General features: G+C 40.7%; 1 protein-coding gene and 1 long non-coding RNA gene across 3 annotated transcripts in view; both read left to right on the forward strand.

Annotated features, from left to right (window-relative positions):
• Positions 1-24,019, forward strand: part of LOC106577627 (phospholipid-transporting ATPase ABCA1) — a 229,420-nt gene that overhangs the window by 49,326 nt on the left and 156,075 nt on the right. For both annotated transcript variants that reach the window (XM_014155904.3, XM_014155905.3), the window contains exons 10-14: positions 692-831; positions 1,639-1,755; positions 9,547-9,744; positions 16,660-16,865; positions 17,359-17,532. In XM_014155904.3, the coding sequence (XP_014011379.3) occupies positions 692-831; positions 1,639-1,755; positions 9,547-9,744; positions 16,660-16,865; positions 17,359-17,532 (835 nt within the window). The remainder of the gene's footprint in view (positions 1-691; positions 832-1,638; positions 1,756-9,546; positions 9,745-16,659; positions 16,866-17,358; positions 17,533-24,019) is intronic.
• On the forward strand, positions 17,539-19,925 carry LOC123728735 (uncharacterized). Its single transcript, XR_006760482.2, has 2 exons — positions 17,539-18,147; positions 18,337-19,925. It is a non-coding gene; the product is annotated as an uncharacterized LOC123728735 (long non-coding RNA).

Consider the following 24,019-nt stretch of genomic DNA (forward strand, 5'->3'; position numbering starts at 1 on the left):
GAGCACTCCTGGCTCCCAACTCCTACTGTGTGTATTCAGCTGTGCTGGACTGCTATATAAATATCTTGCTCCCTTCCTTCCTCTCTCCCCAGCCATTGTGTTATTAGCTACACATTAATGGAGTCGTTCGACACAAAATAATTGAGTCTTTGAAGTGTCGTAATTGCAATAAATCCTCCACGTAGTGAAAAGTGTAAACTTGACCGGTTGTCAGATCGCCTGCTACTTCCATTATTAAGCATGTGAAGACTACCGTTTATTTTCTCAGCAGTGGCGTGAGGGTTTGATGTGATTTCTGGATTTCTGGAATCTATGGACTCTATTTGTACCCATAGTGGTCCACTATAGGGAATAGGGTGCCATTTAGGATGCAGCATAAATCTTCTGTTTCTAACCCTGAAATACAACAGATTAACAAACTTTTATTTTGATGGTAACTTTGATTGTAACAGATGGATTAAATGTGGTCCGCAAATGTGATGCCAACATAAAATGTTTTTCATTTTTTTATGTCTATTATCATCAAGACATTATTAATTTATCTTATGTTATATTTGGTGGTTTGGTCCAAGTACTCATTCAGACAGATGTCTGTACAATTTTTATCTGTTGCTTTTCTCAATTTCTAAGTCGCTAACAGGTGTATTTACACATGTTTTTGAAGGAACAATCGATGTTTCTCTCTCACCAGGTGCCTTCTGCAAAGTACTGATTGACACTCTTGAGGGAACTCCTGGCCTACGTATTGTTTGGAGGACATTTCGGCCCCTGATCCAAGGGAAGATCCTCTACACCCCTGACACACCTGCAACTAGACTAATGGTGAAAGAGGTAAAACAAAGGAGAAACTCATATTGTATGCACATCACATGTCTGCCAGGGTTGGTGTCAATTTGAATTGAAGTCAGTCAATTAGACTGAAAGGAAATGGATGTCTGCAAGAATGTGGACTCTGTGATCCCAACACTCATAACAGTGTTGGGGACATTGACTTTGGGTGCCTATGTAAATAGCTTGAATAATTAAAACGTTTGCGATTGTATCTAATTGCATATTTTCACTTCACGAATCATACCAAGACGAGGCATTTAGATTAGCTGGTAAATCAAAACGTGATGATAGACGCTATGAACCCCTCTCCAGAAACCGCAAAGAAAGAGCCAGAGAGAGGAAATAGGGAACACACTCAGGGGATATGATCTATTTTTCATGACGTTTCTCCCATAATTAACATCATTTTGAAACTGCATAAACAAAACAAACCAATGGTGAGAAGCTGTAGGGAATTGGATGTGAAGAATATCTAGTAAGATAATGGCTGAGTAGATCCACCGACTTCACAGCGAGTGGCTCGGTCTTGCCATAGGGGCCCGTTTTCACACTCCTAGCAGCCCAATTGTTTACATCTCAGTGCTTGGGTGTAAATAACCCTGTTTACATTAGTCACAACGGGGGTAGAAATCAAATCAGTCTTCCCGGGGGATAGGTGAAAATACGAAGACGCAGTGTGTTCTCAAGGTCAGATTGGCTGCGAAATAAATTTGATAGCACAGTGTGAATGCCTTCAAATGGAGTAGGGTTAGAGATGGAATTTTCCATATTTTAATCACCACACTGTATCTCTCTTTCTTGTTTCAGGCAAATAGTACTTTCAACGCATTGGCCATGTTGAAAGAGTTGTTGGAAGCTTGGGAGGATTTTGAACCACGTGGTCGGAACTACTTTCAAAATGGCCCCCAAGTCAGTGCACTGCGGGTAAGATTTATGACTCCTTCAACAGAAACATGGAAACCTGATGTACTACACCGGAGAGCTGATTTACATGTGACAGATGTTAGACAAGGATGAATGACTTGTCATACATGAGTATCACTGTCTTATCTATGGTGATGTTATCCAATGTTAATGTAAGTGAGAAAATAAAAATAACAGTTGGTTTTATGTGTTAAATCCAGTTGAAAAGAGCTTTAATGTCAATATACATCTGTGGAGGCTCCTCAGAGGAAGAAGGGGAGGACCATCCTCCTCAGTGAATTTCATATTTTTTTTAAGTAGTGAAACATTAAAAATCGATCCTTTTTAGATAAGACTATACTAAATATATTCACGTCACCAAATAATTGGTTTAACCACTGTTTTGCAATGAAGGTCTACAGTAGTCTCAACAGCACTCTGTAGGGTAGCACCATGGTGTAGCCGGAGGACAGCTAGTTTCCATCCTCCTCTGGGTACATTGACTTACAAAATACAATACAAAACCAAGGACGCTCGTGGTTCTCACCCCCTTCCATAGACTTACACAGTAATTATGAGGACATCCTCCACCCTACCAGAGCTCTTGCAGCATGAACTGACATGTTGTCCACCCAATCAAAGGATCAGAGAATTAATCTAATACTGAAAGCATAAGCTACAGCTTGCTAGTATTCCAGTGCATAACATGTGAGTACTTAACTAGCGAATGTTTAGCCTACTCAAACACCGGGCTCAAACAGAGAGGGATGCTATGTTAGCTAGCTGGCTATGGCTATCAAACACTGGAACTCTTCCAAGTCAAGGTAAGCTTTTGGTTTCATTAATTTATTGCAACCGATGCCCGCCAGTGTAACTGCTAAACTGCTTGCTGACTGTATTACATGATTGTAGCGGATTAACTAACACGTTAGTTCTAGTAGCTACGTTGACTATGACGTTAGCTAATATGGTGACAACAATGTAGGCTGTGTTTAGCGGTTATAATATGAAGGATTGGCTTGGAAAGTTTTTTTTCACCTGGTCACAGGCAGCTGATGTGTTGTGCACTGAAGTCCACAAGCAAAGGGAAAAGGTGAGAGGAGGAGAGTGTGTAGATGCAAAAAATAATTATTCAATGATCAAAGGGATCAAGTTTGTATGTGGTTGCTATGAAATTGAACAGTGTTTACGTGTGATCAGGGGTGAATTCATTCCGCCGATTCTATTGAAATCTGTTCCTTAAACGGAAGCGAATGGACCAAAATGGGGATAAACATACCTGAATTTAACCAATAAAAACTCTTGTTTTCAACTGTTGGACTAATGATTACACTCTAGATCAGCTAGATGCAGGCATGTGTGCAAGGCGGTTTTGAATGTGTCAATGTCTGTTACCTTGATGACTCAAATTTATCTCGACCTGTGCACCTACGTTGTAAACTTCCATTCATAAGCTAGGTCCTAGCAACTTCATGATAGGTATAGGGAAAATGTGAGTATCATGTTGTAGCCTAGACCTATCGATGTTACATTGATCTGCCTGAATGGAATATGAATGGCAGTCATCCAATATGCTGTAGTAAAAATAAGGCCATGCTCATAAAAAAAATGATCGTCCTCCCTCATCTTAAAACTTCTTCAGGATCGGTGGGTCCCCTGCAGGATGTTGAGCTAACGTAGGTTAATGCAATTAGCATGAGGTTGTAAGTGACAAGAACATTTCCCAGGACATAGACATATCTGATATTGTCAGAAAGCTTCAATTCTTATTAATCTAACTGCACTGTTCAATTTACAGTAGCTATTACAGTGAAATAATACCATGCTATTGTTTGATATATATATATGGCCTTTCTCTTGCATTTCAAAGATGGTGGCACAAAAAAATACAAAAGACGGTTGGTTTTCTCTTTGTATTATCTTCTACCAGATCTAATATGTTATATTCTCCTACATTCCTTTCACATTTTCACAAACTTAAGTGTTTCCTTTCAAATGGTATCACGAATATGCATATCCTTGCTTCAGGGCCTGAGCTTCAAGCAGTTAGATTTGGGTATGTCATTTTAGGCGAAAATTGAAAAAAGTAGCGGATCCTTAAGAGGTTTCTAAACTGCACCAACCGCCACTGATATACAGTGTGTTCATAATGTATTCAGACCCCCTGACCTTTTCCACATTTTGTTACGTTACAGCCTTATTGTAAAATTGATTAAATTGTATTTGTACCCCATAATGACAAGCAAAACTGTTTTTTAGAAATGTTAGCAAATGTATATAAAAAAAAGGTTAATATCATGTTTACATAAGTATTCAAACCCTTTACTCAGTACTTTGTTGAAGCACCTTTGGCAGCGATTACAACCTCGAGTCTTCTTGAGTATGACGCTACAAGCTTTGCACACCTGTTTTTGGGGAGTTTCTCCCATTCTTCTCTGCAGATCCTCTCAAGCTCTGTCAGGTTGTATGGGAAGCGTCGCAGCACAGCTTTTTTCAGGTCTCTCCAGAGATTCTTGATCGGGTTCAAGTCTGGGCTCTGGCTGGGCCACTCAAGGACATTCAGAGACTTGTCCCAAAGACACTCCTGTGTTGTCGTGGCTGTGTGCTTAGGGTCATTGTCCTGTTGGAAGGTGAACCTTCACTCCAGTCTGAGGTCCTGAGTGCTCTGGAGCATGTTATTATCAAAGATCTCCCTGTACTTTGCTCCATTTATCTTTCCCTCGATCCTGACTAGTCTCCGAGTCCCTCCAGCTGTAAAACATTCCCACAGCATGATGCGGCCACCACCATGCTTCACCGTAGGGATGGTGCCAGGTTTCCTCCAGACGTGACACTTGGCATTCAGGCCAAAGCAAACTCCAAGCAGGCTGTTATGTGCCTTTTATTGAAGAGTGGCTTCCGTCTGGCCACTGTACCATAAAGGCCTGATTGGTGAAGTGCTGCAGAGATGGTTGTCCTTCTGGAAGGTTCTCCAATCTCCACAGAGGAACTCTGGAGCTCTGTCAGAGTGACCATCCGGCTCTTTGTTACCTCGCTCACCAAGGCCCTTCTCCCCCGATTGTTCATTTTGGCTGGGAGGCCAGCTCTTGGAAGAGTCTTGGTGGTTCCGAACTTCTTCCATTTAAGAATGATGAATACCACTGTGTTCTTGGGGACCTTCAATGCTGCAGAATTTGTTTTGTACACTTCTCCAGATCTGTTGCCTCAACACAATCCTGTCTCGGAGCTCTACGGACAATTCATTTGACCTCATGGCTTTGTTTTAGCTCTGACAAACGCTGTCAACTGTGGGACGTTATATAGAGAGGTGTTTGCCTTTCCAAATCATGTCCAATAAATTGAATTTGCCACAGGTGGACACCAAACAAGTTGTAGAAACATCTTAAGGATGATCAATATAAACAGGATGCACATGAACTCAATTTCGATTCTTATGGAAAAGGATCTGAATACTTTCCATTTTTTTTATTTGCAAAACAATCAATATTTGCAAAACAAACCTGTTTTCCCTTTGTCATTATGGGGTATTGTGTGCAGATTGATGAGGATTATTGTCACGGGTGTTGTTGTGTAGAGATGACCAAGGCGCAGCGGGTTGCGTGCTCATCATTATAATTTATTAAGTAAATGTGAACACGGGAAAAACAATAAACAAAAGAACGACAGAAGACAGTTTAACCTGGTTATACTTACAACAGCAGTGCTAAAGACAACTACCTATATATAGGACTCTCAATCAGAGGAAAATAGAAACACCTGCCTCCAATTGAGAGTCCACACCCAAACCTAAACATAGAAAAACTAAACTAGACAGAACGTAGAAAATACAACCTAGAACATACCCAACACCCAGAACTAATAAATCACACACCCTAAACACAACCAACCACCCCGAACCAACCAAAACAAATACCCTCTGCCACGTCCTGACCAAACTACAATACAAATAATACCTAAACTGGTCAGGACGTGACAATTATATATATATATATTTTAATCCATTTTAGAATAAGGCTGTAATGTAACAAAATGTGGAAAAAGGGAAGGGGTCTGAATCCTTTCCAAATGCACTATACATCAGTCGGAATTTTGAATGACATACACAAGCCATTCCACTAGGGATATTTACCAACCTTTATCTCTCAAAAGTAGAGTCCTACACTTCCTCCCACCAGAATATATATAACATTTTTAACACATTCAGCTGAAAATGGCACGTTCGTTTGTAGAAACGGACCAAGGCACAGCGTGAGTAGCGTCCCACATAATTTATTAACAAAATACAAAAACAATAAAGAATAAACAAAACGTGACAACAATGCAACTACACATAAACACAATATCCCATAACCCACAAGTGGAAAACATGCTACTTAAGTATCATCCCCAATTAGAGACAACGATTACCAGCTGCCTCTAATTGGGAATCATACACAATCACCAACATAGAAAAACAAACCTAGAACCCCACATATAAATAATAAACTAGACTAACCCCCCAGTTACGCCCTGACCTACTCTACCATAGAAAATAAAAGCTTTCTATGGTCAGGACGTGACAGAAAAATATAGCTACATATCAGGTTTATCGATATGGAAAAAAATAAAGTAATTATGGGTAAGTGCTGGATAATTTTCACCCCGGCAGTCAGGGAAGGGGATTAGCTTGGAATGAAGAGATGGAGAGCTCACACACCTTTCCTTTCCCTTCCCAGAAACCCCCTCTCTCTCCTTCCCCTTCCCTTGAAGCAGACATTACTCCCGTGTCACCTGAAATGAGCTTATGGGCAGCTAGGGAAGAGCGTAGCCGAGCACTCCATGTAGCCAGGTTATTCATTACCCCAGCCCTAACCTTTACACAAATGGACCCTGCAATTCTCCTTTGTCTTCATTTTCTCCCTCCGAGCAGCAGGCATCAGAACTGGTAGTTCCATGGTGTCATCTTCTCCAGAGGTCTCTCAAGGTTTTAGCAACTTTCTACATTGATGGCGGCAATTACAGCACAGTTGAGTTATCAGCCGAGCTGAAGAGAGAAATCTCTTAAATCCCAAATAAACCCCTAGCCCCCACTGATGGGATCTAGGAGGATTGGATAGGCATAAGCAATATGGTGACAATTCCACCTCATAGACATAGATAGACAACTGCTGTGACCAAAAGCCATTTTAGCATGGGCAGTGCTATTGAGGACTTGCATCATTTTGAAGGCAGGTTTACGTTTATTGTCATGAATCTTGTCCTGGAGGCAGAGCTGAGCGATTTCCGCTAATGGGCCAGCTGCAAGGTGAAAATTGTCTACATTGTAAAAAGTAATTTAATTTCAGGTTAGGTATTAGGGTTAGCAGTGTGGGTAAGTTTAATGTTAGGGTTAGGTTTAAAATCAGATTTTACGACTTTGTGGCTGTGCCATCTAGTGCTCACTCTGCAGAGCTGCCTCCAGGGTAAGATTAATGACAATAAATGCCAACCGGCATGTTGAAGTAGTCAACTGGGTGTGACTCCCTATGGGTTAAGGAAGGATCACTTAATTCCATCCAGGTTATCAGGATGGATCAGCCAAAGAATTATACTCGTGAGCAAACATTCCACAACTGCAAGTTGTCTTTATACCTGTTCAAACAAGACAGTATGCACCCTTTCAGTTTGTTAACCAACTCATAGAAGTTGTAAAATAAGAAAATGGACTACTTAAAAATGGATATGGTCTTTATGGCGCTACCCGTGCGCTCACAGATGCCTTAGTGGAACAGATACAAAGAAGAGTCCTCTAACTAGCTCTATGTTCCACCTTGACTATCAGAGGGCAAGATGGATTTACTACCATTTTCCCTATACCCATTCAATCCTCTCAGATCTATGCTAGTGCATAGGGGAGAGGGGATAGCTCTGATTTTATGGAATGGCTTGAAGGACCCAGAAATCAGTATTCTCAAACACTACTCTGTGTAAAAAGAATTACTAGTGTTGCCAACAGGTAATCGTATGGGTTTACATCTGTTCATATAGCCTTCTATTACAGTAAAAGGGGCAGCAGGGTAGCCTAGTGGTTAGAGCGTTGGGCTAGTAACCTAAAGGTTGCAAGTTCAAATCCCCGAGCTGACAAGGTACAAATCTGTCGTTCTGCCCCTGAACAAGGCAGTTAACCCACTGTTCCTAGGCCGTCATTGAAGAATTTGTTATTAACTGATTTGCCTAGTTAAATAAAGATAAAAATACATTTAAAAAGGTTGGTTGCCATTTACTCGATGCCAAACCAGTGACCATCTAGGAAAATGTCAAGCAGGAATTATTATTAGAATGACCCTATGTTGGAAAATGGTAAGAGGGCTGGTTTGAGTTTTCATTGCCGTCGGGAGCCGACCCTTTCCATCCTTTTAAAAGGCCAGGGGAAATGTGGGGAAAACAGGGGGACATGTATTGGTTTGCTCGGAGACCTCATGTCGGATAATGTAATTTGACACTTGGACGCCGGGGTTAAACGGCATATCTGCAACAATCCGTCCCAAATGCCACTGAACGTTAGTAGTAGTACAACATATAGACCATGTTTAGCCACAGACACATTGGCAATGTATAATCAATAGAATTTCAGTGACCCTTTACAAATATTCTTAACTCTAAAGTAAAAACGGCATATTGTTTACAATATATTTCTGTATGTACATCTTGAAACTAAATTAATTATTCCACCCTTACTATCACAGATATATGGTTAAACCTCATGTTTTTAATGGGCAGGAGCAGCATAGACGTTTGACACTTTGACCTCATGTTAAACATTCCAGTGTTTACTTACAAACGCCACTGAACACATTGGTCAGAATATGTTTGAGGCAGAAAGAGACAGAGAGAGAGAGAGAGAGAGAGAGAGAGAGAGAGAGACAGAGAATTTCAGCCTGTTTTGCCACACTACATTATCAGCAGACCATGTTCAGTTATGCAATACAACACCACTATTATCGTGTTATTACACGGTTGCAATTTCATGGTTGCGAGCATACTGTATGCACCCTACAGATCACACTGAGGGGAGCAGTCCCAGACAGATGGAAATTGTACATCCCAAATGGCACCCTATCCTCTTTATAGTGCACTACTTTTGATCTGGGCCCATAGGGATCAGGTCAAAAGTAGTGCACTATATAAGGAATAGGGTGCCATTTGGGATGCATGTAATGTATTTTCACCAAACCTGTACCAGGGAACGTACAGAACCTGAGTAGGAAGCTATTATGTAAGGCTCCCATTGTTCTACACTACAGGGATGGGTGGCCATTCATTTTTGAAACTGCACACATACTGTAGGGAGGCTGTAACAGCAACAACATTTGCATTTAGATTAGCATATCTCTTCCTTAACTCTTTGAGTGCCGAGTGAAATCATGGAATGAGGCTTAAGCCGAGCTGACAGTTAAGACACCTGGTGCTTATCACACTGGGGTGAGGGCTGGGGAAGGAGGAAGGAGACAGTCACAGGAAGCACACAGTGTGTGTATGTGTGTGTGGGAATGTACACTTGTTTGTGCACATGCCTGAGTGTGTCTGCATATGTGCCTGCGACTCTACATGTGTGAATGTGCATGGTCATGAAAACGGTGGGTGTAAATTCCCAAGCCTGCAATACAACAGTGCCATCTAGCTTAATGTTTCTAATTAATTCTCTCACAGAGGAAAAACTAGGTCCTAAGGATCTGCAGTGCTGCAGGTCTCCAATTAGCTTCCATTGCATTCATTTCTCAGTGCATTGATTGTTTTATAATCTGATGAGTGTAAATTACCCACACAACCCCTTTTCTCTGCTTTTCAAATCAGGCCTTTCTAGATAACCCGGTGTTTGCAGCCGCACTCAGCCACGGGCTCAAAGGCACAAGATGGACGGAAGAACTGCTCGCCAACTTCCTGTACAACAGGCCCCCCGAGGACCGCCCTGCGGGCATGCCGCCGAATGACTGGCGCGACGTGTTCAACGCCACCAGCCAAATCCTGGACCTCCTGAAGAAGTTCATTGGGGTTTGTTAATTCTGTCTCTTCACATTGGCAAATGTTATTTGATACTTTTCCCCCCCCCTTTACAAAATACACTGACATTTTGGAGTGTGTTTATGTATCCTCCCACTGGGCACAGACAGTCAATACAACATTTATTCCACATTGGGTCAATGTAATTCCATTGAAATGAGGTGGAAACAACGTTGATTCAACCATTGTGTGCCCAGTTGTCTAGCTCTAATACATGAGTAAAAACGTTCAACATCGTGTGTGCGTTCACAAATATAATAGTTAAATTCTTCACCCCCAACAGCACAAGCTGTCGTTTGATTGGGTGAATACAAAGCTAGACTGCCAATTGCTACTGTATATACAAAGGTCCATATCAATTGACAACTTTGACAACATTCCGAAAATGCCTAACTGTACTGCTGTGGTAATATAATGGATTGTTATAAGCCTCCACGGACACACATTTCAGCTAACATAACAACACAAGACACAGCGCTATCTTTACACATACTGTTGTGACATGCAGACAGTTGGGTGAACATTGACGTATTGATCCGTTTGGTGGTTTGCAGCGATACACTACTTTCCCTGCCGCTATGTAGCCACACGTGTAGACTACAGACATTTTATCATCCCCCTCAATGCTAATACCTGGGAGATTACATCTAAGCCTCCTGGGGTTTAACCACATGGGGCAAAAGAATTCCAAAAGTAATGCAATCCATTTTCGTTCCTGATGTAATTCCATATCTCAAAATGGACGCCGGGATGATGTTTACTCGTCAATCATTTACCTTTTCCTTGTCGCATAGGCTCAACGCATGCTGAGCGTGGACAGGGGGGAGAAAATGTGAAATGTGCTCTCTGTCTCTCTCTTTCTCTCTCCCTACCTCTTTCCCCCCGCACTCCTATGTTTGCTCTCTCTGTCTCTCCCTCTCCCCCTGCTCTCTCACATTCGCTCTCTTTCTCTCCCCCTCTCTCTACACTTCCCCCTCTTTCCCCGCTCTTTTATTTTTGCTCTCTCTCTCTTTTCCATTTGAATTTCTCTCAAGGTATAAAAAATGTAATCAGTATATTAATCAAAGGCTCATGTAGTCAATACATGTCAAGTTGAGGAAGCATGGCAACATTTAACTATAAATCAACATTTCTGGTCTTTCAGGTCCTTCAAACTCAAGAAGACATATGACTAGTAATACAACATTGATTCTTTATACTTTTTGAAAATGAAATGTCAAATTGGTTGGACTCATTACATCCACAGAATTTACTAATACAATATTAATTTTATTAATACACAAATTGTAGCTAATCATTGACCAGAGCATACGTTTGGTTGTGAAAGATGTTGACTGCCTACATAAGCTATTTCCTGAAGTGGTCCATAGATAGATTAACTGAAGTGAGTAGAAACACTTGATTTGTACTCTGTTATCATCTATAATGCAGACGGCTAGTCCTCCCCAGCAAATATGCTGGCACATGGCTAAAAACATATCATTATCATATACAATATATAAATATACACTGAGTGTACAAAACATTGTGAACACCTGCTCTTTCCATGAAATACCGTGCCTTCTAAAAGTATTCATACCCCTTAACTTAGTCCACATTTGGTTGTGTTACAGTATGAATTCAAAATTGATTAAATCAATTGTTTTATCACCCATTTACAAACAATATTCGTAATGACGAAATGAAAAAATATGTTTTTAGAAAATGTTTCAAGTTTATTGAAAATGAAATACAGACATATCTAATTTACACAAGTCTTCACACCCCTGAGTCAATATATGTTAGAATCACCTTTGGCAGCGATTACAGCTGTGAGTCTTTCTGGGTAAGTCTCTAAGATCTTTGCACACCTGGATTGTGCAATATTTGCCCATTATTCTTTTTAAAATGCTTCAAGCTCTGTCAAGTTGATTGTTGATCATTGCTAGACAGACATAAATTGCCATAGATTTTCAAGACGATTTAAGTTAAAACTCTAACCAGGCCATTCAGGAACATTCAATGTCGTCTTGGTAAGCTACTCTCCCAGTGTTTGTTGGAAAGCAGACTGAACCAGTTTTTCCTCTAGGATTTTGCCTGTGCTGATAGTTGTATTCCTTAAATGTTTTCCCTAAAAAGCTCCCTAGTCCTTGACAATGACAAGGATACCCATAACATGAAGCAGCAACCACCATGCTTGAAAATATGAAGAGTGGTACTCAGTGTTGTGTTGTGGTGGATTTGTCCCAAACATAACGCTTTGTATTCAGGACCAAAAGTTCCTTTCTTTGACACATTTTTGGAGTATTACTTAAGAGCATTGTTGCAAACAGGATGCATGTTTTGGAATATTTTTATTCTGTACAGGCTTCCTTCTTTTCACTCTGTCATTTAGGTTAGTATTGTGGAGTAACTACAATGTAATTGATCCATCCTCAGTTTTCTCCTATCACAGCCATTAAACTCAGTAACTGTTTTAAAGTCACCATTTGCCTCATGGTGAAATCCCTGAGCAGTTTCCTTCCTCTCCGGTAACTGAGTTAGGAAGTACGCTTGTATCTTTGTAGTGACTGGGTGTATTGATACACCATCCAAAGTACAATGAATAACTTCACCATGCTCAAAAAGATATTCAATTTCTGCTTTTTTTTTTACCCATCTACCAATAGGTGCCTTTATTTGCAAGGCATTGGAAAACCTCCCTCGTCTTTGAGGTTGGATCTCTTTTTGAAATTCTCAGCTCGACTGAGGGACCCTACAGATAATTGTGTGTGTGGGGTACAGAGTTGGGGTAGTCATTCAAAAATCATGTTAACCACTATTATTCAACACGGAATGAGTTAGTGAAACTTATTATGCGATTTGTTAAGCACATTCTTACTCATGAACTTATATAAGCTTGCCTTATCAAAGGGGTTGAATAGTTATTGATTCAAGACAGCTCGGCTTTACATATTTTATGAATAAAAAAAAAATCTAATAAATAAATTCCACTTTGACATTATAGAGTATTGTGTTTAGATCAGTAACACAAAATCTAAATGTAATCAATTTTAGATTCAGTCTGAAAAAGCAAAGGGGTGTGAATAGTTTTTGATAGCATTGTAGAATTTACCATGTGAATCCAGGTGAAAGTTGTGATTCCTTATGGATTTCACCTGTTAAATCCACTTCAATCAGTGTAGATGAAGGGAAGGAGACTGGTTAAATAAATAGTTTTTAAGCCTTGAGACATGGATTGTGTATGTGTTCCATTCAGAGGGTGAATGGACAAGAAAAAATACTTAAGTGCCTTTGAACCGGGTTTGGTAGTGCGTGCCAGGAGCACCGGTTTGAGTCAAGAACTGCAACGCTCAACAGTTTCCCGTGTGTATCAAGAATGTTCCATCATCCCAAGGACATCCAGACAACTTGACACAACTGTGGGAAGCATTGGAGTCAACATGGTCCAGCATCATTGTGGAACGCTTTTGACACCTTGTAGAGTCCATGCCCCGACGAATTGAGGCTGTTCTGAGGGCAAAAGGGGGGCATGCAACTCAAGGTGTCCTTAATGTTTTGTACAGTCAGTCCATGCTAATGTCCTCCCGCAGCTATCATCTATCAGCGTACCCTCTACAACCATGACATCACTGTGTCTGCTACTACAGTGTTGCCTCGCACCCAAATAGCAACCTGTTACATTTATGGTGCAGTTCTTTTGACCAGGGCCCATAGGGCTCTTATCCAAAGTAGTGCACTATTTAGGGAATAGGGTGCCATTTCTGAGTCTAATAAAGGGCAGCGAGAGATTGGAGGTGGCACCCTGTCACATTGTCAGTAGGTTAGTTCCTCAACCGTGAAAGTCCGATCATTGCTATCCAACTGCTTAGACTTAGCACCACCATATCCAGTGGTTGGGGAAAAGCACGACATGTTTGACATAGGGCCAATTTGCTCTAGATGCTGATTTTGGATCAGATTCACATTTTCCCAACTAATGGTTGAAGTTAGGATTGGGGGAGGAAGATGCTGACCCTAGATATGGACCTAGCGTAAACTTCACCCCGGAGCTAGTTGGGTTAGGGTTTATCGAGGACAAAAGTGTACTTACTATGACTGTGATAGAGTATGTGGTTGTCTCACCTAGCAATCTTACGATTAATGCAATAACTGTAAGTTATTAAATGTAATAGGATTTTGATGGGTTGACTTAGAGCAGTGGGCTTGTGCTGAGTGGCTGCTTAGCCTGCTTCCTCAATGGATCACTACAGATTACAAGTGTAGATCCAAACTCTTAAGAGGACAAACTTTTTAATGCAGTTGACGTTTGACTCGGCAGCGTTCTTGTCGTAAGTCGTCACGGAGATTATGAACTAAGTGGGATATCGAAGAGTCTGTCAGGTCTCAATTGAAACATCAACTTGATAAGCACACATACACAGTCCATGTCACAATTGTCTCTAAGCTTAATATGTTTTCTTTAACCTGCCTCCTCCCCTTCATCTCCACTGATTTGAAGTGGATTTAACAAGTGACATCAATAAGGGATCACAGCTTTCACCTGGTCAGTCTGTGTCATGGAAAGAGTGGATGTTCTTAATGTTTTGTAAACTCCGTTTATATGACAATGAAACACATGTATTTGTTTAAGAGATGCTGCCACATGGTTGGTCGTACAGTATATAAACAGTCTCATAGTTAATACATTGCAGGTAAGATGACACAATATATAATCCTACCTAATGCATTGCGAGTAAACCAATGCATTAAAGCCCTTTCCTGCAGTCAAATGACCTAGTGGCCTCATGGGTGGAATAAACATATATATTTTTTAAATGCTGGAAATCCGGTGTTTCTATGTAAAATAGTTTTGTTATATTTCCGTCTTCTGTGATGTATATAAAGTGTAGTATTGGGATGGAAACTCAAAATGGAATACATTTCAACTCTATATCTGACATGGTACAGGTGTCTTCTTCTTTGTAAGCCCATAACCATGTGTGTGAGATGTATACTTCTGTTTCAAAGTAGATTTGTTTAAGACTACCAAGAAACACTCTGTGTAACCCTGATTTAGCCCACTGCAGCAAAAGGCGAAACAAACCTGACATTTCCCTACATACAGGGGAGGCACAAACTGCCCAATAATCAAATAATGTCATGTACTGCATAACGTACAGCCAACAATGTGACATGCTGAATTTGGACACTCAATAACAACATAGGCAATTATATGCTGTCTGTGAAAATAGTAAAGGACCTTCTTTACTGAGAGAAAGTAACATAACAAGCCTGTGTGGTAGAGGTATGTGTGGACAGCTGTCAAGCCAGACTCACTCCCCAGATGGCTAGCTCATTACAGTCCATTGGAAACAAGGATAAAGCGAGTACCAGCCAGCTACCAAATCTGTATCTCAGTATGCCTCAGCCATACTCCATAACATATCCCTTGGCAGCTCTGCATCATTTGTAACTCCGCTGTTGTCCAGTCTATTGTTTTCAGTGTCAGTACCAAAACATATTTGTTCTACTGCACCATTCCTCAGGCATGTCTTATGTTGTGGTTACTGTTCATCGCTTCTTTTTGGATCGTGGTATTGCAGAAATGCGATTTTCCCTTTTTATTTTATTATTGTCTTTTAGTGAGGAGCATTAATACAAATATGGTACGATTAAGCAATTAGGCCTGAGGGGGTGTGGTATATGGCCAATATACCACAGCTAAGGGCTGTTCATAAGCACGACTCAACGCGGAGTGCCTGGATACAGCTCTTTGCTATATTGGCCATATACTGTACCACAAACCCCCGAGGTGCCTTATTGCTATTATAAACTGGTTACCAACATAATTAGAGCAGTAAAAATACGTGTTTTGTCATACTCGTGGCATACAGTCTGATATACCACTGCTGTCAGCCAATAAGCATTCAGGGCTCGACCATCCAGTTTCTAATCATGTGTACATGTCTAAAATCTTACTGTCGGTACAGGAGAAAAAGGTTGTGTATGATATTGCAGAAGACCTAACATGAGTTCGTATGCCCTGTGCACTGAGGCACAAACTTGATTTGCACGCTCAACTCAGGTTTAAGTCGAGTTACAAATCATGTAATTTCAAACATTGTGTACAACAATCTACCAAAGTTACTCTGATGTTGACTATTGTCGCTATGATACATAATCGGGAGTTGAAATGAGTTGAGTGTTGATTGAAGGACATTTAGATTAGATAGGTAAGATGACTTTATTAGTCACATGCACAGGGTGGCAGATGTAATCGCAGGGTACGGTGAAATACTTGTGCTTCTAGCTCCAACAGGGCAGGTCAAATGTGGCCGGTGACTCTTTGCTTCTTGAAAGCCCAATATCTTGAAGACTTGACTGCTGACATGCAAAACATTTTGGGACTGTATCAATAGCGGACTAATGGAAAAAAATACCAAAAGATAGTTTGAGTGAAGTTTTCCTTTAAGATTAGTTTCTGAAGGTAATGGGACTCTGTTGAGTTCAGTAGTGCAACTACATATTACAAAAATTATATGATTCTACTCTTTCAACCATGCAAATAAGTTTAATCATTTCTTTCATGGGCAGTACAGTTGGCCTTGAAGTCTCCATCTTTCAGAGTTGTTGGAAAGATGGGAGATGCGGCGAGTGGGCGTAATGGTTTTGGACATGTTCTTTCTGTGTAATATCTATGAAACACCCAGGGCTGGAATTGGTTGGCAACGGGTGGGAACTTTTAAAGGAATGGGGTTCCCAAAGTGACATTTTCAGTAAGATTTGTATCCTGAGATGAATGCATACCTAAAGCACTCTCCAGCGCTCTCTTTTCTCATCTTATATTAAAGTAATGATCTTGTTTAAGACACCTAGCAGTTTGTAAAGAATTAAGTAAACTTATTTTCTCTCTTTCTTGGTGTAACTTGTCTTTCAATGTTACAGTGCCTGGACCTGGATAAGTTTGAGGCTGTTGACAGTGAGGGACATCTCGTGGCTAGAGCCTTGGAGCTTCTAGAAAACGATACATACTGGGCTGGTATAGTTTTCGAAGAACTCGACCCTGCCGCCAGCCACCCCCCTCCTTACGTCAAGTACAAGATCCGCTTGGACATCGATGAGGGGGAGAGTACCCGTAAGATTAAAGAAAGGTAGGCACAGTACACAGACTCTCCGCTGTCAGCCTGTTCTGTTTTAGTGCTAACGAGAAAACATTTGGCGACAGGGCCCGTATTCATAGTGTCTCAGAGGAGTGCTGATCCAGGATCAGGTCTCCCCGTCCATGTAATGTTATTCAAAATGACCTAAAAGGTGCAAAATATCCTAGATCAGCACTCCTACTGTGAGACACTTTATGAATACAAGCCGTGGTGTTGCTTAGCCTTTTTGTTTTTTACCAGACAATTGAAGTATCTAAAGCAAATAGACATTTTCTTGCATATTTCTCTGCTATATCTCAGATGATTAATAGTAAGCATTCGGTGCCAATAAATGGATGATTCCATGTCACTCATGGGATAAATGTCATTACAAAAAATGTATATATTTTGGTGTAACATATAGCGGTTTCATCCATGATGTTTTCAGCCGCGGCTGTCTCTTAAACACTGACAGTCATGTGACGTGTGTCCTTTCAATTTAAAGGGGATGGTCTCCCGGGGCCCGTGACTCCGTCAACAACCTGCGCTATATATGGGGAGGCTTCGCCTATCTGCAGGACATGATGGACCACGGCATTATACGGTTGCACACGAACAAATCACAGCCACTCGGCGTGTTTGCCCAGCAAATGCCGTATCCCTGCTACGTGGACGACGTGTGAGTACAAAAGCTTTTATCTGTCTGGCCCATGATTAGAGAGGGAAGAAGGCATTACCACAATAAAAATCTACTCACTCTGGGACTTGCCACTCACCGCCACCACAGGCTTGAGTAATGGCAGTTACTAAGGCCTCACAAATGTCCCTGTGGAAATGTTTTTTTGAAGCTACAGTGCATCTCTTCTTTTGTCTTTCATCGTTGGCTACTGCTGTCTGGTACAGCCACAACTTAGGAAAACATAGAGGAGAGAATTGTTAGTATTGCAATTCTAACATGAACATTTGAGGTCCGTCAGGAGTTTTGAATTATGAATTTTGGCTGAGCTGAGGAAAAACAAACGTGTGGCAAGACGGAGAGACAACAAGACAGAGCAGAAGAAGTCTGAGCTATTGATTTACTCAAACCACAGGCCTCCCAGGTCTTGAACATTATATACCCGAGCCAGTTTTCCCAAAAGCATCTTAAGGCTAAGTTCCTCGTTAGACTCTTCATCAGAGCATCATTGAATCTTTAGAGATGTGTTTCCCTAAACCATTGTTACTAAAGTTGCAGTTGAAAAGGTTTGTTATTTAACGATTGCATCAGACCACTCGTAGAACAGGTACTGTAATTGTGTCGAATTAGACGCCTCACAAGTCCTCAACTGGCAGCTTCATTAAATAGTACCCGCAAAACACCAGTCTCAACGTCATCAGTGAAAAGGCGAGTCCGGGATGCTGGCCTTCTAGGTAGAGTTCCTCTGTCCAGTGTCTGTGTTCTTTTGCAGGTATTTAATGAAGCTGCCAGTTGAGGACTTGTGAGGTGTCTGTTTCTCAAACTAGACACACAATGTTCTTGTCCTGTTGCTCAGTTGTGCACCGGGGACACACACTCATCTTTCTATTCTGGTTAGAGCCAGTTTGCGCTGTTCTGTGAAGGGAGTTGTCCACAGCGTTGTATGAGATCTTCAGTTTCTTGGCAATTTCTCGCATGGAATAGCCTTCATTTATCAGAGCAATAATAGACTGATGAGTTTCAGAAGAAGGTATTTTTTCTGGCCATTTTGAGCCTGTAATCGAACCCACAAATGCTGATGCTCCAGATAATCAACTAGTCCAAGGAAGGCCATTTGTATTGCTACTTTAATCAGAACAACAGTTTATAGCTGTGCTAACATAATTGCAAAAGGGTTTTCTAATGATCAATTAGCCTTTTAAAATGATAAACTTGGATTAGCTAGCACAACGTGCCATTGGAACACAGAGGTGATGGTTGCTGATAATGGGCCTCTGTGCACCTATGTATATATTCCATAAAAAATCAGCCGTTCCCAGCTACAATAGTCATTTACAACATTAACAATGTCTACACTGTATTTCTGATCAATTTGGTGTTATTTTAATGGACAAAAAAATAGCTTTTCTTTCAAAAACAAGGACATTTCTAAGTGACCCCTAACTTTTGAACGGTAGTGTACCTACGGTATATATTTCAATGATATTGAAATACATTTCTTATTCAGTCAATTGAGGAAAGATGTATGGTTAAAACACTCGTAAGCTTAAGTTCCATCGCTATCGGGAAACAGGGCCCTGAATGCTTGATGTACCTTTTGAATTATTCAGGCTACATTCTTATAGTCCCTCCCTTTCATTCAATATTATTTTTCCTCCTCGAGAAAGTACCCAATTCCCTTATGAAGCCACTGACAAAGTCCATCATATAGAGATTGATAGGGACCATTCTATTCTGTGTAAATCAGGCATTCATTAGTGTTGCTGTTTTATGTCACAATACATACAGTATCTGTATTTCGAGACAGAGAATGCACTACTGTGCTCAGTCTTAGGCAGCTAAGGTTTCCTTAGAGGAAATTACTCCCGTCTACATGGATTGATCATGTAGCTCAATGACGTCATCGGGGGACAGATAATTACAAAGGAGATCTAAGTCCACTTGTACAACAAAGTACACTGAGTGTACAAAACATTAAGAACACCTTCTTAATATTGAGTTGCACCCTGCCCTTTTGCCTTCAGAACAGCCACAGTTCATCGGGGCTTGGACTCTACAAGGTGTCTTAAGCATTCCACATGGTGTCACGCGCTGACCGTAGAGAGCCTTTTTATTTCTCTATTTGGTTAGGTCAGGGTGTGATTTGGGTGGGCATTCTAGATGATGTATATCTATGTTTTGTATTTCTATGTTGGCCTGATATGGTTCCCAATCAGAGGCAGCTGTCTTGCGTTGTCTCTGATTGGGGATCATATTTAGGCAGCCTTTTCCCACTGGGGTTTTGTGGGATCTTGTTTTTGCATTGCGCTGTATTTAGCCCTGCAGAACGTTACGCTCGGTTTTTGTATTTTGTTGGTTTTGTTGGTGTTCATAAAATAAAGTAAGATGTACGCTTACCACGCTGCACCTTGGTCTCATTCTTACGACCAACGTGACACATGGATGCTGGCCCATGTTCACTCCAATGCTTCCCACAGTTGTGTCAAGTTGGCTGGATGTCCTTTGGGTGTTGGACCATTCTTGATACATACGGGAAACTGTTGAACGTGAAAAACCCAGCAGCGTTGCAGTTCTTGACACAAACCGGTGCTCCTGGCACCTACTACCATACGTTCAAAAGGCACTTCAATCTTTTGTCTTGTCCATTCACCCTCTGAATTACACAGATACACAATTCCATGTCTCAATTGTCTCAAGGCTTATAAATCCTTCTTTACTGATATCCTCCCCTTCATATACACTGATTGAAGAGGATTTAACAATTGACATCAATAAGGGATCATAGCTTTCACCTGGATTCACCTGGTCAGTCTGTCATGGAAGGAGTTCCTAATGTTTTGGACATTCAGTCCCAAGTGACACCCTATTCCCTATAGTGCACTAAATAGTGACTAGGGTGCAAAGCAGACGCAATGTTTCAGGACACAGATATTTCCCGCATTAGAAATGCTGGTGGCATTGATTAGAGCACATATATTTCTAATACTTTATCTGTGCTTTATCGAGCTTTCCCAATTCAATGTAACCCCTGGAATAGTCCAAAGTGTGAATCCCACCCATCTGGCACTCCAGGTAGGCCCAATCAAGCTCAAAATGTTCATGCCAAATACTATTTGAACCCAGGTCTGGTTAGAAATGTGTTATTTTTAATGATGGTAAGTTACTCCATATGGTTGCCTTGGAAACATATGGTTAAAGACAACATCAGTGCTAGTCAGACAGAAAGCACATTGGCAGAGTCAGTAATGTCTTTATTGATTTGTCATCAACATCTGGACTAGCAATTGAATCTCCATGAAAAACGTCTCTCTTTAGCCGATAATCAGCTTGATTGGTAGCACAGACCACATAACATTCTGTTGAATCTTCAAAAAGGACCTTGATCGAATATAGGGCCTACTAGGCTTATACTATGAACAAGGTATTACACAACCAACATAGAAAATTGATTAGCTGTTTGCAAAAATCGAATCTATCTGAATACTTGGAAATGAAGGTAAAAAAAAATGCATAACAGGCATAACAGCGTTGTTACCTGTGGTGCCTTTATGACAGTCGTTACTTGCTGAATATCAAACTGATTGCAGTCCACTTTTATGGTTTCTGAGTATTAGCTCGTTTCAACAAACACATATATTACAGAGGTGGTTTGGTAAGCCACACTTGTGTGAGGACTAATCTTGACCGAGACCTGAAGATCTAATACCTTGGTTTTTAGCTCAGAGGGCTAACACAATCTCATAGCGAAGACCTGGGTTCAAATCCCAGTTGGTCACATAGACACTATGGTGACACACAACAGTAAACTCAGTTGGCTTTATCCCGTGATGACTGCTGGTGAGAGGGTGAAAGATCATCTTGCATATCCATTGTGGTTTGCTGTAGGCCTGTATTTTTAAGAGTGGTCCCCTCACCCTCATTCATGGCACAATGGAAACCATCCATTTTATGTTAATTATTTGCCAGCGAATGTTGCAAACGAGCTCAAATGAGACAATCAAAGTGTTATTTCCTAATGCTGCCCTCCTGCCTGGGTTCCCTCTCTGTGAAACAAAGGAATAATAACCACTGAAGATGAATGGGGGCTATAAAGCACCACAAAACCCTTGGTCCCTCCGCCATTTACTCTTTCCCCTGCCTAGACATTTGGGGGTTTCCCGTAAATTATTAACACTTGAAAACCGTTATTTAGTTCATAAATAATTGAGAGTGGGATTGCAGAAAAAAAGGAAGATGCAGGGAAGCATGAGAGAAAGGACCTTTTGGGGTGATTATTGTGATCTCAAAATGTGTCGCTGCTGCTGCAGCCAAAAGTGGGAGGAAGAGCATTGTGCATTCAGATGTTCCTGTTTTTAACCTGCTGTAACCATTTTTCAGTTTAGAAAAGACCAAAATGTCTAATCTGACTTTAAAATGCAATTTCAAAACCAGAGAATTCTCAGTACTTTTACACAACTTATTATCAATTGAAAGGATGTGCACTTTAACTGTGCGAAGCAAATCAAATATATGGATTAAGGTCCAAAATTACATACACTTGACACAGTAATGTAAAGTGCTTTATTAAAGCTTTAGTCCATGTAATGCCCTTGTTTGAGTTGATAACAACACACTTTCACTTTACCTGCATATTTTAGATGCTGATAGCATCCCAAAGGTGATTTTATGAACAGTACTTGCAATATTGATTTGATTTATCATGCTTTGTTCCATTTTCCATATTATAGAGGAATGAGCCTTGCACTTTCCTTTAAACATTGAGCTATGCATTTCAATCATTGCAGCTCTTTCTCAGGGATACTCTTAATCAGAAGAGTACATTCCGATTGGACACACATGGACACTTCCTTTCAACGTGGACAATTGAGTAATATTTGATTGACACGTTGATCAATGAGATCAGATTATTCAACCACTCAAAAACGTGAGATTGGTATCACTACACTAAAAGCACAACCAACATGATTAAATAATCCCGTGGTTAAAGTTTCGCCCTCCAAACAACCGTTTACATTCATGAATTTTTGCAAATCCAATGTATTTTACATTTAGATTCCACGTCACAAAACTGCACATTAATGAATTATGCTGAAACAGTGTTGATTCAACTATTTTTTCCCCAGTGGGTTTTCTTTCCCTCCATTGTTCCTATAATATATTATTAGACAGGGGTTGACCTACAGTATTGACCCAGTGGCTTTCATGGAACAAAGACCCATAGATACCACTGTGTTTCCAGCAGGTTTACCCTCTCTCCTTCCTCACTGTATTTCTCTCCCACTCCAGTACCTATATACAGTACAAAGTCAACTGCTACAGATCGGTTGGCTCTTCGACGAGAGCCGACCCTTTTTGCATTTTCAAACCGTATTAGCTCCATGTTTTTGTCACATTCCCACACCAACCATTCAATGAAGGCTGAGGATAAGAGTTCAGGCTCCTCGGCCTTTAAGGGCTTGATAAGACACGGAAAATGAGTCTCTGCTGCGCTCGAATCAGAGAATCAATTGTTTGTATCTCAATGCTGTTCCACATCAATAGTCGTTTAACAATGCCATCTTGATATTGTATCAGAACTTAATTACAATAACATGTACATAGAACTTGGATATTGCACAGGGCAGGTTCCTATGAGGCTTTTGAAATTGTTTACAGCATAGGTATATGAGTATTGTGACTCCACTATCCAGCAGTGTTACTTTGCAAACGTGAAAAAGGATGTATTATCTGCAAATACGAGAGACAAATTTACATCAATGATACTGCCCCTTTGTGCCCATATGCACAACAATAAAGACACCATATTGACTTTCAAACAGTAGATACTTTTGAGAATCACCACTTCTGCAAAGATTAATGTTTGTAGCGGCAGTCAAAATGATCTCTAAAACATACCAACCAACTAACCCTTGGATGATTCCCTCCCCCCCTTTCAGTGGCAAGAGCACATTTAACATAATTACACTATTCTCTGGGGTTTCTCTGCTCCCCATATCACTTGATTTACTAAGAACCCCAAGTCTCCCAAGTCTCCTAAATTTAAGTCACGGCGGCGATGTAACTCGAGCCCTGTAACATGCACCCAGTAGAGGACTTATATTATTTAAGCATCCTCAAATCGATCAGCAATGTATTATTCAGGAGCATCTGGTGGCAAGGTTGTCAGTGTCAAACGTGGTGTGCATGACTGATGTACTCTATAGTGACAAGTCGACAAGGAGTTAACGGTCGCAGGTTGGCAACCATTAAAGGGGCAATCTGGAATTTGGTTCATCAATGTTTTTTGAATCCCAGATTGCCCCTTTAAAGAGATATTGCAATATAATAAGGACTCTGTAATAAGGGGATTACTATTCAATCTGATGCAACTGTTAGCTGAGGCACGATCTTGTTTGTTTGTTTGTAAAAAAATAATTTAAATAGGCACATTTTACATACAGAAAATGACGTGATCTAATAAACAGACCGAGTAAGTAGAAAAAGCATAAAT

The sequence above is a fragment of the Salmo salar genome, chromosome 18 (genome assembly GCF_965601325.2).
Source record: "Salmo salar chromosome 18, fSalSal1, whole genome shotgun sequence".
Lineage (NCBI taxonomy): Eukaryota > Metazoa > Chordata > Actinopteri > Salmoniformes > Salmonidae > Salmo > Salmo salar.